The sequence below is a fragment of the Asterias amurensis genome, chromosome 9 (assembly GCF_032118995.1).
Source record: "Asterias amurensis chromosome 9, ASM3211899v1".
Taxonomy (NCBI): Eukaryota; Metazoa; Echinodermata; class Asteroidea; order Forcipulatida; family Asteriidae; genus Asterias; species Asterias amurensis.
The window spans coordinates 12,728,213-12,743,792 of record NC_092656.1 but is presented as its reverse complement, the minus strand read 5'-3'; the positions used below and the strand labels follow the sequence as shown (position 1 = coordinate 12,743,792).

General features: G+C 39.6%; 1 protein-coding gene across 1 annotated transcript in view; it reads left to right on the top strand.

Moving 5' to 3' along the window:
• LOC139942265 (uncharacterized) overlaps nt 1-15,580 on the top strand; it is an 86,100-nt gene that overhangs the window by 50,863 nt on the left and 19,657 nt on the right. Inside the window, exons 5-13 of the mRNA XM_071939059.1 lie at nt 2,695-2,865; nt 4,320-4,462; nt 5,801-5,920; nt 9,797-9,902; nt 11,687-11,818; nt 12,431-12,553; nt 13,181-13,306; nt 14,087-14,209; nt 14,991-15,122. Of these exons, the coding sequence (XP_071795160.1) occupies nt 2,695-2,865; nt 4,320-4,462; nt 5,801-5,920; nt 9,797-9,902; nt 11,687-11,818; nt 12,431-12,553; nt 13,181-13,306; nt 14,087-14,209; nt 14,991-15,122 (1,176 nt within the window). The remainder of the gene's footprint in view (nt 1-2,694; nt 2,866-4,319; nt 4,463-5,800; nt 5,921-9,796; nt 9,903-11,686; nt 11,819-12,430; nt 12,554-13,180; nt 13,307-14,086; nt 14,210-14,990; nt 15,123-15,580) is intronic.

The window sequence follows — 15,580 nt, the reverse complement described above, 5'->3', positions numbered from 1 at the left end:
CGGCAGGAAGGATGGGAATTTAATGTGGTTAGAGTTGGAAGAAAGAATACAAAGGTGATAACTGTTTGTTGCCTGGAGGACTTCCACGGGAAAACACGTGATTTCAAAACCTGTCAAAAGAGCTCTGTGTTTTCTTTCGGATGTGCTTGAATTTTTTTCATTTTGTTTACGTTCTGAAGTGTAGACGTCATTGACACAGTGCATTTTTGTATGACAGTAATGTCTTTTATAGATTCAAATTTGTGGCTATAGAATTTGATATATTAGGCCCATCTATTACGTGATTAAACGTTTACACTACGGTATGCGGATAATGTGACGTTGAGATCGTTGTTGATTATTATTATTATTATTATTATTATTGTCATATTTTTTTAATCGAGATCCACACAAACATTCCTCCAAATTGCACGGTTTTCCTTTTACCTCGTCGACCATACACGGTCGGCCATTTATGGGAGTCAAATTTTTGACTCCCATAAATGGCCGACCGTGTTAGTTCGCAAAGTAAAAAGAAAACCACGCAGTTTCGAGGCAAATCTTTGTTGATAATTTTATTCTACTTTTCAAACATCTTTCCAACCATTATGCATTTTATAACAAACGGTTACAAGCGGCTTTTTATAAATAGACCAACTCGCGACGTCTGTGCGGCACCATAATACTGAATGGTGCCGCACAGACGTCCGATCCAAGGCAATGTGTCAATTGAAGACTGTTTCTGCACGCATTATGCCTAATGTTCGTTAATACAAACTGCCAACAGAAGGGACATCCTTTGATTATTTTCGTTTGAGAAGTTGTCGTCGCAGAGGTTCAAAATATGTTTCCGGAAAATGAGCGTATGAAACGAAAAAATTATGTATTATGAGAAATCTCGACGGAGAACTCTATTTGTTGTCACAAACCAACTTTTCATCGTTGTTATTGTGACTTTGCAAATAATAATTGAATATGACCCAGGAACGATGAGTGATAAACCATCATCACGTTCAGTGACCTTTCTTAAAACAATTGCAAAGGTAACACACAATAGTTGTGTACATTAAAGACACTGGACACATGTGGTAATTGTCAAAGAACAGTCTTTTCACCTGATGCATATTTCAACTCAACATATGCATAAACTAACCAACCTGTGAAAATTTGAACTTAATTGGTCGTAGAAGTTGCAAGAAAATAATGGAAGAAAAAACACACTTGTCGCACAAGTTGTGTGCTTTCGGATGCCTAAACATTCGAGATTTTAGCAGATGTCTCGAATTCAAACCAAATAGTTTAGTGAGAAATTACCTTTTTTTTTCGCAAAACCTACGTTACTTCAGGGCGAGCCGTTTCTCACAATGTTTTAAACCATTCCATTACTCGTTACCACAATAAGTTGTTAAGCTAACAGTTATTTTGAGTAATTACCATTAGCGTCCAAACAGGGCCTTTAACGCAACTTCAACTTTTCCTTTCCCGAGACCTCTCTGGACAGTAAATGCGTTTTTCCTTCTGTTACATCGACATGATATTGCAATAAAGCGTAGCGTCCCAAACTGTCGTTGGGCCCACTTGGGAGGGTAGTACTTAATTTAGTCCCGAACAAATCAATTAAATACAACTTTGAAAGTCTAGACCATTGCTAACTACCAAGGTCTGTGGTTTTTAAATCAACTAATGATGACTGAGCTGTAATGACGGATGATGTTATTGTCCTGCGAGGAAGGAGGTTGGCTGATGGGTGGGTTTCGTGTACTCGCTGATTGCATTGTAATGACATGATGACAACTGTCAATGACTTGTTTGTAATAATTAATGTAATTGTTTGTTTTCGTTTGATGCGCTGCATTCCGTTACCTGCAAGTCGCGTTGTACAGCTGTAAGCCGCAACTGCAAAACATTAAAATGCTTAAGTGAATTCACAGAATATACTGTATGGTCAACATTATCTTATAAGTCTACACATCTTATTTTTGTAAACGTTTACAGTCAGCATTGGGTTAAATATTAATCATAAAATTAAAGACTTCAATCAACGTCCATGTGAGAAAATAAACCGGTTGAAATTCACAAAGAGTTAAGACTATAGTCTTATCTCGAGTTAGGACAAGTTTAAGGGCCAGCCTTGAGTTTTTAGTAACTCCTAGGACTGTCCCTACATGTAGTTAGAACAATCTTTGTGAATTCACCCCAGAGCAGTCCTCGTGGAAAAATACAGTGCAAAAACGGGGTGTTGACACAATGTGTGTTGCCACATATAAACATACCAAACAATTAAAGGCAGTGGACACTACTGGTAATTACTCAAAATAATTATCAGCATAAAACCTTTCTTGGTGACGAGTAATGGGGAGAGGTTGATGGTATAAAACATTGTGAGAAACAGCTCCCTCTGAAGTGCCATAGTTTCCGAGAAAGAAGTCATTTTCCACGAATTTGATTTCGAGACCTCGGGTTTAGAACTTGAGGTCTCGAAATCAACCATCTAAACGCACACAACTTCGTGTTACAAGGGTGTTTTTTATTTCATTATTATCTCGCAAGTTCGATGACCGATTGAGCTCAAATTTTCACAGGTTTGATATTTTATGCAAATGTTGAGATACACCAACTGTGAAAGCAAGTCTTGGACAATTACTAATAGTGTCCACTGTCTTTAAATAATAGAATCAATATCAAGTAACTCTTATTATTATATGACCTGATTAGATCTTGACGTTGACTGCACCTTTGAGAATGGCGGTGGAATGATCTCAGTGTCTCCGGCGTGTCGATTCGAGCAGGCTAGCGAGGACCATTTCGACTGGCAGGAGAACACTGGTAAAACACCCACGAGACGAACGGGCCCTGCCATCGACCACACCCTGGAACAATCAAGAGGTAAATTTGAGTGAAGTTGCGTACAGGCAAATAAAGACAATGTTTGCTGTAAAATGGCGTCTTCGAGATGTATACAATAAATCCATGTTGATGTTGATTTGGTGGAGATATCTTCGAAAGCATTATTATTTTCGACTGACAATAACTGTGGCTTTTATACAACATAGTAATTTAATAAAAACAAATATTGTTGTCTCTGTCTAGCATGCAGTTTAATCTGTCCAAATTATGGCAATGTAATTTTGCTTTGGTCTAAAAAAAAAAAAAAAACCACTTTCGCAAAATGTACAAAACAACTTTTCTAGACTTCGATCGTTTTCTCTAAGACCGAAACAATATTGTTTCAAAGCAAAAACACACCATTAATGGATGGATCGTAGATGAGGAATATAACATAAGATTGAACCAGTGAGAGAAATTGGAAAAAAAAAAAAAAAAAAAAAAAAAGGGAAATGTAGGGCAGCACTGGGCTCTTTAGTAAAGAGCTGAAGTAACGTACATTAATAATTCAAGAACCCTACAACTTTGCCGTCATGTTTTTCATATTTGTTTCCCTGTTAAGCACAATGTGGAAAAGGGCTTTAAAGTTGTGTACCTCGGTGTGACCTTGGACTTATTTTGGAAACCCCCCGTAGAGGTTGACATCATTGGGATAAATATACATTATGACATGTTGAGGGGACAGTTGCATAGGTTGGTGCTACTCATGGCATGATTGACCTATTGCGGAAATTGTTTTACCTGTGAACCCCAATCGTTGCAAAAAGTGCATCCACCGGTAGAAAAATACGAAACTATTTTTGATGTCACAATATTGGCATTTCCCTTCCATTTGTGTATCGGAAATCTCTGTCTGGCTTAGAAAATGGAGCTCAAATACGGTTGCAAGGAAATCCTGACACCAAAACACGTGAAATTGCCAATTTTTGCCTCTGAAATTCTGCATTGTAAATGATGATTCTGGAGCAGAAGTTTCTGCAACATTGGTCACAAAATCCAGAGAGATAACACAGTTTGTGACTGAAAATTTTTATCGGTACCTATTGAAACGAAACAATATTTAGAACCACTTCCACGGTACTACCACCAATGCTTATTAATGACACGTATGCTCGTGGCATGTCATGACAGAGTGCTTAAGAGCACCGGATTCAAGCTCTGGTGTTTAATCAGCAGAGTGTGGGTTCGAGTCCCGGTCGCGACACTTTCTACGTAAAATTGGGGAGGTAGTGCTTTCTGCTCTACCGGCCAGGGGTCTGATTTATGATACCCAAACCTACATCCATGGACTGTAAAGGGGGTAACCCTGTTTCAGCCCTTGGAGTAGGTGGCAACGGCCTCTGGAATAAAACAATAGTTGTAGCCCACACCGTTGCCTTCAGGCCTTATGTGTCTGGCGACTTGCATAAAACACAATGCTTATGTGTCAACGCTTATGATTTTGTTCCTGACAGGTACCTACATGTACATCGAGGCAACGGGTCCAAACATAGCCGAGAAAGCCCACCTGATCAGCCCCAGGTACACTAAGATTGCTGGAGAGTGCAATGTTTCATTCTGGTATCACATGTATGGAGAACATGTAGGCCACCTAAAGGTAATTAAAAATGTTTTTTTTTTTTTCTCTTCAAAATATATTTTTTACATGAATATTTAGTGCGTCTTGCACAAAATAATTAGAACATGTTTTGTCAAGAGAGATCAAGTGACTTCAATATCTATTAAAATAGTCTTATTGATATCAAAGTAAAAGTTTAGTTTGGGGAAGAAACATTACATAGGTAAGGCTACAACAGCTGTATGTGCGCAGGCGCCATCTTGAAAATAAATCACAATGCAGTTATAGTAAATCATTTCAAATTAAATAAACACGTGTTTACAACATGCTGCACATTCAACCAGGTGTACAGTTACATGGGCGGGGAATTGCAAGTTTAAGCAGTTTGCACCATCTTGCTTAAATTTGGTCGTAGAACCTTTACAAAAAGAAAAACCTCTGGTAAATTTACGTCGACAAACCAATGAACAAATCCTTCGGATGTAAGATCAAGTCGCAACAGGTACAGGTAAACAAATAACAGTCTTAGTTTATTTCTGTATAGGATATCCCGTGAGGCGAATTGGCTTTCCTCCCAGTGTAATGGAAGCTTGACAAACAACTTCCCCTGGCTTCTCTTTTCGGGGGATGTGGTTGGTCAACATTCGAGACCTGGGGGAAGCTGACATATCCGACACTCAAACTATGCTGTATTTGTTTGATTCAGAAATAAATGATTCGATTGTGATAAGGTTGAAAAATAAAGTGAAGTTTAGTAGGATTTGAAACTTCGCATGGTGGAAATACGATATGGAAAGGTTTGCGGTAATGACTATCTCTACTGGGGGTGGTTCTGAAAAGAACCGCTGGTTTAACTCGACGTTTCGATCAGTAAAGTTAAGTAAACTGCTCATATCGTCAGCGATATTGTCAAATTTAAGCCAAAGTAATACGTTCACAGGAATCTTACCTGACATAAACGTATCTGAATGTTTAATAGTGTTCGACATGAACTTTTATGTCCGACAAGTTTGTTTTACACACTTGGTCAGAAATTATGTTTTGTCGAACATAATAGGTCGGCTGTTCCTTGTAGGTTACAACAGATACCAGACAATTTAAAATGGTCTGTCGAAACATTTGTCAGGACACATGGCTCGTCGGACAATTTGGGTCGGCCGAAAAAAGTTCAAATAGATCGTCGGAAATAAATGTCCATGTCGAACTTATTTTACGCAATTGTAGTTTCTGTGTCGCATCACATGTCAATTAACTATAATATGAGACACCTTGGGCTCCTACATTCATATTAATGAAAATGGCCATGGGAATGAACTGTCAGTTTTATCTGATGAGTCGATATCAATGTGGTTCATTAAATCAAATTTCTACCTTCAGGTTCATATCATGCAGCGTCCAGGCCATCTTGGCGAACCGTACTTCACTGAAGCTGGAGAACATGGAAATATTTGGTTTGAAGGCACATTCAACATAACAGATATCGTCGGCAGTTACCAGGTAGAAAATATTCGCTACTTTCGTTTACCCTTTACTTTAATACACATTATCTGTACGACTGGTGTATCACATTATTTTAGCCATTTAAAACCATGTCACCTAAAAGGAAACATTCTGACAACTTTCGTTTTGACAATTCATTAAAAACACTGGACACCTTTGGTAATATTGTTAAAGACCAGTCGTCTCAATTGGTGTATCTCAACATATGCATAAAATAACAAACCTGTGACAATTTGAGCTCAATTGGTCGTCGAAGTTGCGAGATAATAATGAAAGAAAACACACCCTTGACACACGACAAATTCTAAATGCGAGGTCTCGAAATCAAATTCGTGGATAATTACCTCTTTCTCGAAAACTACATCACTTCAAAGGGAGCCGTTTCTAACAATGTTTTATACTATCAACAGCTCTTCATTACTCGTTACCAAGTAAGGTTTTATGCTAATAATTATTTTGAGTAATTACCAACAGTGTCCACTGCCTTTAAGTGTTTGAATAAAAGTTACTACTGCTTCATGGTTTCTATGACATGCAGTGTTTATACACCCTGTAATTAGCTGCTGCTCATGCTAGTTTCTGAAAAGAACCAGTGGTCTACCGACTGTACGTTTCGGTTACTATGATCTGATGGTCTTCAGGAGAAAAGACAGAGAAGTTACCGCCGGTTCATTAGAGACACTTACAATGCAAAAGCTAGTTTGTTAGAATTTGCACCATGGCTGTTGTCACACATAGAAACCCCCACCCCGGAAAAACAAGAAAATAAAATCAACATTAGTTATAGTTTATTGACGCATTTTTCATAAGTGGCCCACTGCTTTCACTAAAAATACATGTCGTACGATCGGTATTGTTAGTTTAATAGTTTCAAAACATCGGTCTTCAAGTAGTAACCCCTCCCCTCCCCGACCCAACCATACTTACACGGCTTTGACCTTACCTATCGGTATTTAATTCCATGTTGATGTCTTAATAATAGTGTAATTGGATCCTTCCGAAAGACAAGATAACCAACTGGGTTTGGCTGACAGAGTGCCAAGGTCCCGTCAGCCCAAGTTGTGCCAAGTACACCTATCTTGCGATGCATCTATCACAATAGACAAAACTCACACAGGTGAAAGCGGACTAAAGTAAAAGGCACTTCAGACGTTTTGTCAAAGACCGGTATTCTCACTTGGTGTATCCCATGCATAACATAATAAACCTCTGAACAGTTTGACTTAATTGGTCATCGAAGTTGCAAGAGAATAACAAAAGAAAATACAACCTTTTAGCATTAATTTATCAGCTGAAGACTGACTGTCTTTTGTTATTTGATTGAGAAATTACCTCTTCATCAAAAACTAAGTTACTTCAGAGGGAGCCGTTTCTCATAATGTTTTATTCTATCAAAAGCTTCCCATTGCTCGTAATACCAAGTAAGTTTATATGCCCACAATGATTTTGTGTAAATATCAATAGTGTCCAGTACCTTTAAAGAACCTTTCCGGTCTTACCCACCATCCTTACGAGGCTTGGTCTACCATGGCTAACCGATTGGACAGAATACAAGCCGGTGAACCTCTCGAAAGGGCACGACATTTTCAAAGGCATGTTCATGATTGATTTTTCGGATGTCACATTCCGTTTCTGCACCACCAGGAAGGTTGCTCAAGGTGTTCAGTTTGCTTTAATTGGACACCATGGTTAATTCTACCCCCTACCCCCCCACCCCCCCCCCCCCCCCGCAACCCATTTATAGGCTTTCAGCTTGCCTGTGCTGTCTAGCAAGTTCCTGTGGCTTAGTCAACGGGTTCGAACCCCGGTCCAGACTGTTGACGTGGACAACAATTAGCCATCCAAAAACTAGGTTTTTAAGACCATTTTCAACCAACCCCTCCCACAATTTTTTCCTCTCCCTTAAACGATCTTATAGTTAACCTCTAACGTTCAACCCCACCCCTACGCTACACTATTTATATGTTTCAGCATGGCCGTTGCTGTGCTGCCGAGCACATTGTCCTCCTCCAGTTCACCTGGCTTAGTCAACGGGTTCGAACCCCAGACTTTTGACAAACATTAGCCACCCCCAGTTGGTTATGTGAAAACTATAGGTCTTTAAGATCATTTAAACCATACCCTGTAAATAACTGTTTACTTTCTCTTAAATGCTCTTATAGTAAGTCAGTATAATTTCCAAAGCTTTATAAATTAGGGGTAATCAACCTTTAAGTGAACGATTTCATTACGTTCAATCACCCAGCTCGTTATCGTTAGATACCACTGCTGAAGTCTTACTGATTTCTTACGTTATAAGTCAGGAATATGGAATGTGGAAACACGTGACCCTCACAGGTGACAGGTGTTTCCCCCAAGGTTGGAGGAGATAGTTCATTAAAACCAATTGCCCCTAAAATAAAAATAAAAAGGTTGCTTGGAACCATCCTGTCTATCCCTCATTTTCCCATTAATTTGCCGACGTGTCCTTCTAGTTATAACAGCCTTTAAACTTGGAGCGATAGTTTTCTTTAAAAAAGAAAAAATGAAAAAATGGCACTGAAGTAGATTCTCACTGTTAAACAGCTACCTGAGCGGAAAGTTTTCAACGGAAATGGTATTTTAACTTGTTTATAATGCACTTGTTCACCATTTTAATGTGATTTTGATATGCGTACACTTCTGAATTTTGCGTAATATCGACTTAAAAATCAGGCCCTACCCTAAAGGTTTTGAAAACGAGTAAATACACAAAATGTGACTCTTTGAAAACTATCTCTAGATCAGTAAATGAGTGCAAGAGTTTACTCAAGCTAAAAAACAAAAACAAATGCAAAACAAAAAATAAAACAATTCAATTCAATTCAATTCAATTGAACAAGTTACACTTTATGGTTGATCATCTGATGGAACATTACCAGCTACGTTCAGGAAGCCGGTCCAAGCTCTGATTATTTGAACCCGAGGAAATTAAATGTCACAACGATTTGATTTCTGCCAAAACATTTTCAGCAAATTACTTTTTACCGTTTTGTCAGACCTTAAAAGATGAACACAGTTTGAAACTATGAATGCTGGAAGAAATCAAAGGTCAATTATATAATGACCAGCATTGGTAATTATTCAAAATAACTATTAGCACAAAACCTTACTCGGTAACAAGTAATGGGGAGAGGTCGATAGTGTAAAGCATTGTGAGAAACGGCTCCCTCTGAAGTAATGTAGTTTTCGAGAAAGAAGTAATTTTCAACGAATTTGATCTCGAGACCTCAGAATCAGATTTTGAAGTCTCGAAATCAAGCATCTGAAAGCACACAACTTCGTGTGATAAGGGTGCTTTGGTTTCCATTATATTCTCGCAACTTCGACGACCAGTTGAGCTCAACAACATAGAATAATGTGCACATGTTTGTTATTTTATACATATGTTGAGATACACCAAGTGAGAAGACTTGTCTTTGACAATTACCAATAGTGTTCAGTGTCTTTAAATAAAATTTGCCGAAATATTTTTAAAAGTGTATGGCAATTTTGATAAAGGATTAGCCAAAATGGAAGGGTGTGGAACTTTTGTGCTTTATTTCCGTACTGGGGTGGATTTCACAAAGGTAGTCCTAACTTAGGACTAGTCCTAGGCTAGTCCTAGGCAATGCTAAGAGATAGGACCAGTTCTAAGTTAGGATGAGTTACTGGTCCTAGGACCAGTCCTATCTCTTAGCATTGCCTAGGACTAATCCTAAGTTAGGACTACGTCCTTTGTGAAATCCACCCCTGGTCAATTACGCGCACCTGTGTCCATACACCTGTTCCTTGTATGTCCATCTGGCTCAGTTTGATGATAAGATAAATCTTTTAAGATTAATATTTCTTCTGTGCTATTTATGATGTTTGAAGGTTGTCTTTGAAGGCATTCGTGGTGACGGATCGTCAGGGGACATCGCCATTGATGACTTCAAGCTTATTGGCTCTGACTGCGTCACCGCTGCATCTTTACGAGAATGTAGGTCCTAAGCACATTATTGACCCTCCCCACTTATCACTCAGATTTGTTTCTCTGTCATCATAATTTTACCGAAATTGTGTTCTTTTGCAAGTCCGGGAACTCGTTCTTAGTCTCTGGTGCAGCTAGACTGGCCTCACGCCTTTAAGGATAAAGTCAATGGCTCATTAATATAGTAACGTACGTCCAATTTTACTGCAAATATCCAGAACCATGAAGGTCATGTAAAATTAATGGAAGGTCAAAAGTGATCTTGGACGTGGGCAGATAGATCTCTGACGTGATACATGAGCCTCGAAGTGTGCCGTCCTTAAACCGAGAGAGGGGGCTTTTCCCGAACCTCGGCACCGGCTCCAGCTTTCGGGTTGTACCGTCTACTGTTATGAAGCCAAGTCCCGAAATGCAAACTGCTCTAAATTTGATGGCAGAGCCCAAGCTGCTGGAGTCAAGCTTTGGAAAAAGCCCAAAAGGTGTTATGCAGTAAACGCTTCACAGATTTGTTTATTCCTGTCGGGGATTATTCTTCCTGCATAATTCATGCTGGATTTCGGCAACGCAACCACTTTTTGATTGAAATGAAATATTCCCATAACAGTTAGTTTAGTTGAATACATCTTTATTTATATAGATATAAAAACGATCGCACGGTTGCAAAAGCATAAGGTAGAAACGTTGCCTTTGATGTGACGGGAATCTATTCAGGGGGAAATGGTTGTTTACAAAATGATAAAAAGGGGACCATGTTTGGCTGATAGCCAACTTATGAAATTAATGTTTTGTATTAACCCTGTCCCTCATTTCCTAATACTATTCTTACATTGCTGCGTTGAGGGCATGATGAAGGTTTTTAGGGGAAAGGGTGGTGGTGGGGGGGGGGGGGGGGGGGAGGTGGTGATCGAGTGGACACCGTGTCTACCCCCTAGCATCCGCCTTAGATTCAGTGTCTCACCCGGGCTGGGTTTGAGCAGATGCTACAGAGTCAGCAAGGCTACCAAGTTCAGCAATTGTAATTCAGCTTGTGAACTAGGTTATGTCTCATCTCGTTTACGTAAGCAGAAAGTATAGCCGGATCATGCTCTCATGTACCAATTGGGGAGGTAGTGCTTTCTGTTCTACCGGCCAGGCTTCGAATTGATGATACCCAAGCCTACATCCGTATGGACTGTAAAGGGGTTAACCCTGTTTCAGCCCTAGGAGTAGGTGAATACGGCCTCTGGAAAAATTAATTGTAGCCCACACCTTAAAGTGGCCTTCAGGCCTTGTGTGTCAGGCGACTTGCATAAAAAAAAAAAAAAAAAAAAAAAAAAAAAAAACACTTTCCGTACGTGCCATCCATCTCAGCCACTTTTTAATTAATTTGTAAATACGGCTTATGTTATGCAATGGCATCGTCAATATACATGCTGTATATTGAACTTTAAGGGATTCAAAATGTTGCTGCAGCACCAACACAATTCTTGGCTTGGGTTTGTCCTTATTATCATCAGATCAAGTCGAAAGATAATTTTGATGAGTGGTTGATTATTTTGTTTTGTTTAGTTGTTAGTAAGTTAGGCCGTGTCCGAAACGACGACTTCGGCTACAGCTACGTCTAAATCAGCGCGTCTGCTAGTGTTGAAGAATAGCAGACGCAGCCGTAGCTGTAGCCGAAGTCGCCGTTTCGGACACGGCCTTAGTTAGTTAGCTCGTCAATATTAGTCATTGTTTGTTTGTTCTAAGCATTTCTGGTGTTAAAACAAAACTATAACATAGAAATGAATAGAAATGTATGCTCTTACCTACAGTGAAAGTTAACGAAACGAGACGAGACCACTGCAGTCCAAACCCATGCACACACGGAGGGACATGTATGCCTGTTGTGGGCGGATTCAGGTGTAACTGTACGGAAGGATGGGGAGGAGTCCATTGCAACAGAGGTATTTCCCTTCAAGCTAGCTGTGTTCTCTTTCTAATTTGTCTTTTCTGTTTATTAAATAGCCAACATTGGACTTTTTTTTTTACTGTTTATTTGGCTTTGCATTTCGTAGCTTCAGAAAGTAAAAGCAGATGGTTCTTGATAAAGGGACTTAGGTAATCTACGTGTACGCGAAGAAGCGGCGAAACAGGGTTCTACTTTGAAGGCTACAAGGAGGGTGTAATAGGATGCACTTCTGGTCAATGAAAATTTTCGTTTATGTTTGTCTTTTTTTTCTTAGACAATACCCTATTTCAGCGCTCTTGTTGTGTACTATTTCTATAAAATAATCTGGGATGGAGGTTGTAACAGAAATGTGCGTGTAATATTAAAATAGTTAGAAAAACACATCGAAATTACTACCTGAAAAGCTACCTTTTACTACCTTTTAATCTCTTAAGTCCAGATTGTAATTAGGAAAACTAACAAGGAGCTGACACTCTACTCACATTCTACTTCTGGCTCGAGGGGGATTCGAACCCGAGTCCTTTCAAATTAAGAGAAAGATAGCTACCACCATACGACAACCTGACTCTAAATCTGTTCTCCATTTGGTTCTGTTTTGTTTTCTAAGAACATCTAGTCAGCTCATGTTCCAGCAAGCCCTGCCTGAATGACGGACACTGTGTGGTTGTTAACAGCACGACGTATTCCTGCGAGTGCCCTCTTGGTTGGACCGGGGAGAACTGTCAAACTGGTGAGCTCGACATTTGATGACACCTGACGTTTTGACCTCTGATTTGGTATTGCATTGCATGGTTTTGCATATTGAAATCGATCTTTGTCATAAAGCATAGTGGTAAAAACTTGTTAAAGTGCTTACAGACCCATTCCGTATGGCGTTACATGCTCGAAAAGCAGCTCAAGGTGCTAATTAATTGGACGATAGCTGTGCATAATCACGTGCGACGCTCACTGTATTTTTGGGAATCGGTCAACTTGTAAACGCATACGCACCACATCCCCCAGTTGTATACGTGTTCACACAACCAATATTATTGTCATGACGTCAGGTGAATAATCACAACACTACAACATTCACACGAATATGAAATAAAATACTTGTTAATTTTGCAAGTAATATGATGCAGCAAGAAACAAAACCATACGTTTTCTTGCGGAAGATGTATGAATTAAAACTGGTAAAGCAAGCTGTTTTAAAATGTCTTCCCGGAAACGTTGCACAGAATGATGCATTTGAACAATCTGTGAGCATGCAAGTAAGTTTTGATTGGTATGCACTGTGTCTACTTTAGCTCGGGTTTTGTGTTGATGTCCTTGATTATTTTGAATATTTGCATGTGCATGGTTTGTGATTTTACAGAGCAGGAGACATCCCACTCAATGTGTGATCCGGATCCATGTCAGAACAACGCCACGTGTTACAACTTCACTACGTTTCTCGAGTGTGACTGCAAGGAAGGCTGGACGGGAGAGAATTGTGATGTTGGTGAGTAGGAGTTGTCGATCATAATGTTAGCAACTTAGTGTTAATATTAAAACAAAATTAGGACAATTCAAGTGTATTGTAGTCACCACATAAGGCTCTTGCGAGACGGAGATTCGAACAGGATTAAAGGGACTTGAACAACGATACACTCAAGTTCAGAGGAGAGGCGTATGTGCCATAAACATGGACACACAAAACGTGCTGGTTGTAGGGCCTACTCATGTCTTTACATGACACTCACCTGTTCAAAGTGAGGGTTGCTTGCGCCATCAATCGGCAAAAAGTGGTCAATCAATGAGCGTCAAACCCGCACAATTTTAAATGTGTAAGTTTGTCACATGGTAGCATCATCAGCAATATTGTGTGTATATTATTCGCGTCTCAACCCTCAATGACCCATATCGGTGGTTGTTGCTTAGTAGACTCGAGTATCTGAGACTGGAAAGTTACAGCCATTCTCGGTAACTGTTCTTCTCTATGCCCGTCGAGGCACTCTATGCTCAATTACATAGCCAACTAGAGAGACAGTTTCGGTCAGCGATACCTGCCAGTATTAACCTGCTGTCACTTTAACACTGATTGTAATATTGTTCAAATGTATTCCTGGTAAAAAGGAGTTGTGTCGAAGACTCATAATTGCGGCAATTGTTTTATGCAACTCAGACAAAGAACAGGAAAAGGTTGTTTACAACAGTCTCAGTTGGTACAATTGTTGAAACGTTTGCATTTACTGAGTTTTGGTTATAATTTCGACGGTTGATGTTTGCCTTTACCCATCAGAGGACATCCCAGATCCATGCCGGGTCAACCATTGTACCAATGGTGGTGCTTGCCAAGGGAGACCAGATGGCCGCTACTGGTGTCAGTGTCCAGAGCAGTTTACCGGAGCTCACTGTGAAACAGGTAATTAAAAACACACTTCAGGGAGCTCTCAAAATCGCCATAAGTTTCAGCTCGAACTGATTAACTGACAGCGGTCGTAAATTGTCTGGTAGCTGGTACTTACAGTGTCTTGAACTTGTAGTTGTATGTGTAAACATCTCAAGTTTTATTTTCACATAATTAATAGTTTACAGTTAAATTGCACACAAGTAAGGTCAACTTTTTAATGGGCCGGTAAACAAGATTTTCAAATTATAGAAAGGGGGAACACTTTCTGTCCGAAAACAGGTTACCTATTTGAACATGTTGTCTTCTTCTTCTACAATGCAGCAACAAACATTATATATTAGTTAGCGGCCAGACGTTTCGATCTTAGCAGAGTCTTTGTCGAAGCTTCTTAATGGATGAAACAATCTTCTCATTTAGCTTTCGATAAAGACTCCCTGAAACGTCAGACCACTAACTATTCATTTCACGGTAACTTCTGACATTGGCTTGCTATAGAGAGACGCAGTTTGCATCCGAATTTCAAACTTTTATGACCACTTTGCGTCATCTTCATGCCGGAAATAAAGTGGGGAAGAACGCTCCACAAAGGCATACCCAATACACAGGGCTGTCAAAGAGACAAATGCAAAGCAAGGACGTTCACCTGCAAAATAATGTTGGATTTGAAAAAATTTTATCCAGTAGGTTTTTGCGGGTGTACGCAGCCTGCAAACAATATTCTTCTATAACAACACAGCTTTGGGGAAACCGTAGTAATTTTAAATTTTGTTATTCTCCCATTTATTTGTTACAGTGGTAGTTATTATTGATCCGTGTGAGAGTAATCCGTGTCAAAATGGCGGAACTTGCGGTCGTGCCGCAAGCAATGACGGCAACTATACTTGCTCATGTTCCGACCCTTGGATCGGCAACGATTGCAACATCGGTAAGTAAGGTTTTGTCATAGTTCCGAAAGTATGACTTATAGAAGAGTTTGCGGTAACACCATGTAATAACAATCTCTAAATGAGTTGGGGTGGTTATGAAAAGAACCGTTGGGTTAACTCGACGTTTCGATCAGTATGCTCTGTTCGTCTTCAAGTATGACTTGTATAGTCTTGATCTTTATCAGAGATTCTTCGAACAGCTTTCGAAACGTTCTTATGGTTTTGAAAAGCTTTTAGTGGTTTCCGATTTAAATGGTGGGCGACTTTCGCCTTACGTATACACAGCACTTCCTATACGTTTTTCCGTTCATCGAAAGCTGTAGTATATCTAATTCCATTAAAACCAACAGTTTTTTTAATAGGAGCATCCTCAAAGTTGATCAACTATCCGCCATGAAGATGCTTATCATCCGTGCTATGACGCTGAATTGCAAAGGACGCGGGTAAAATGTGGTCG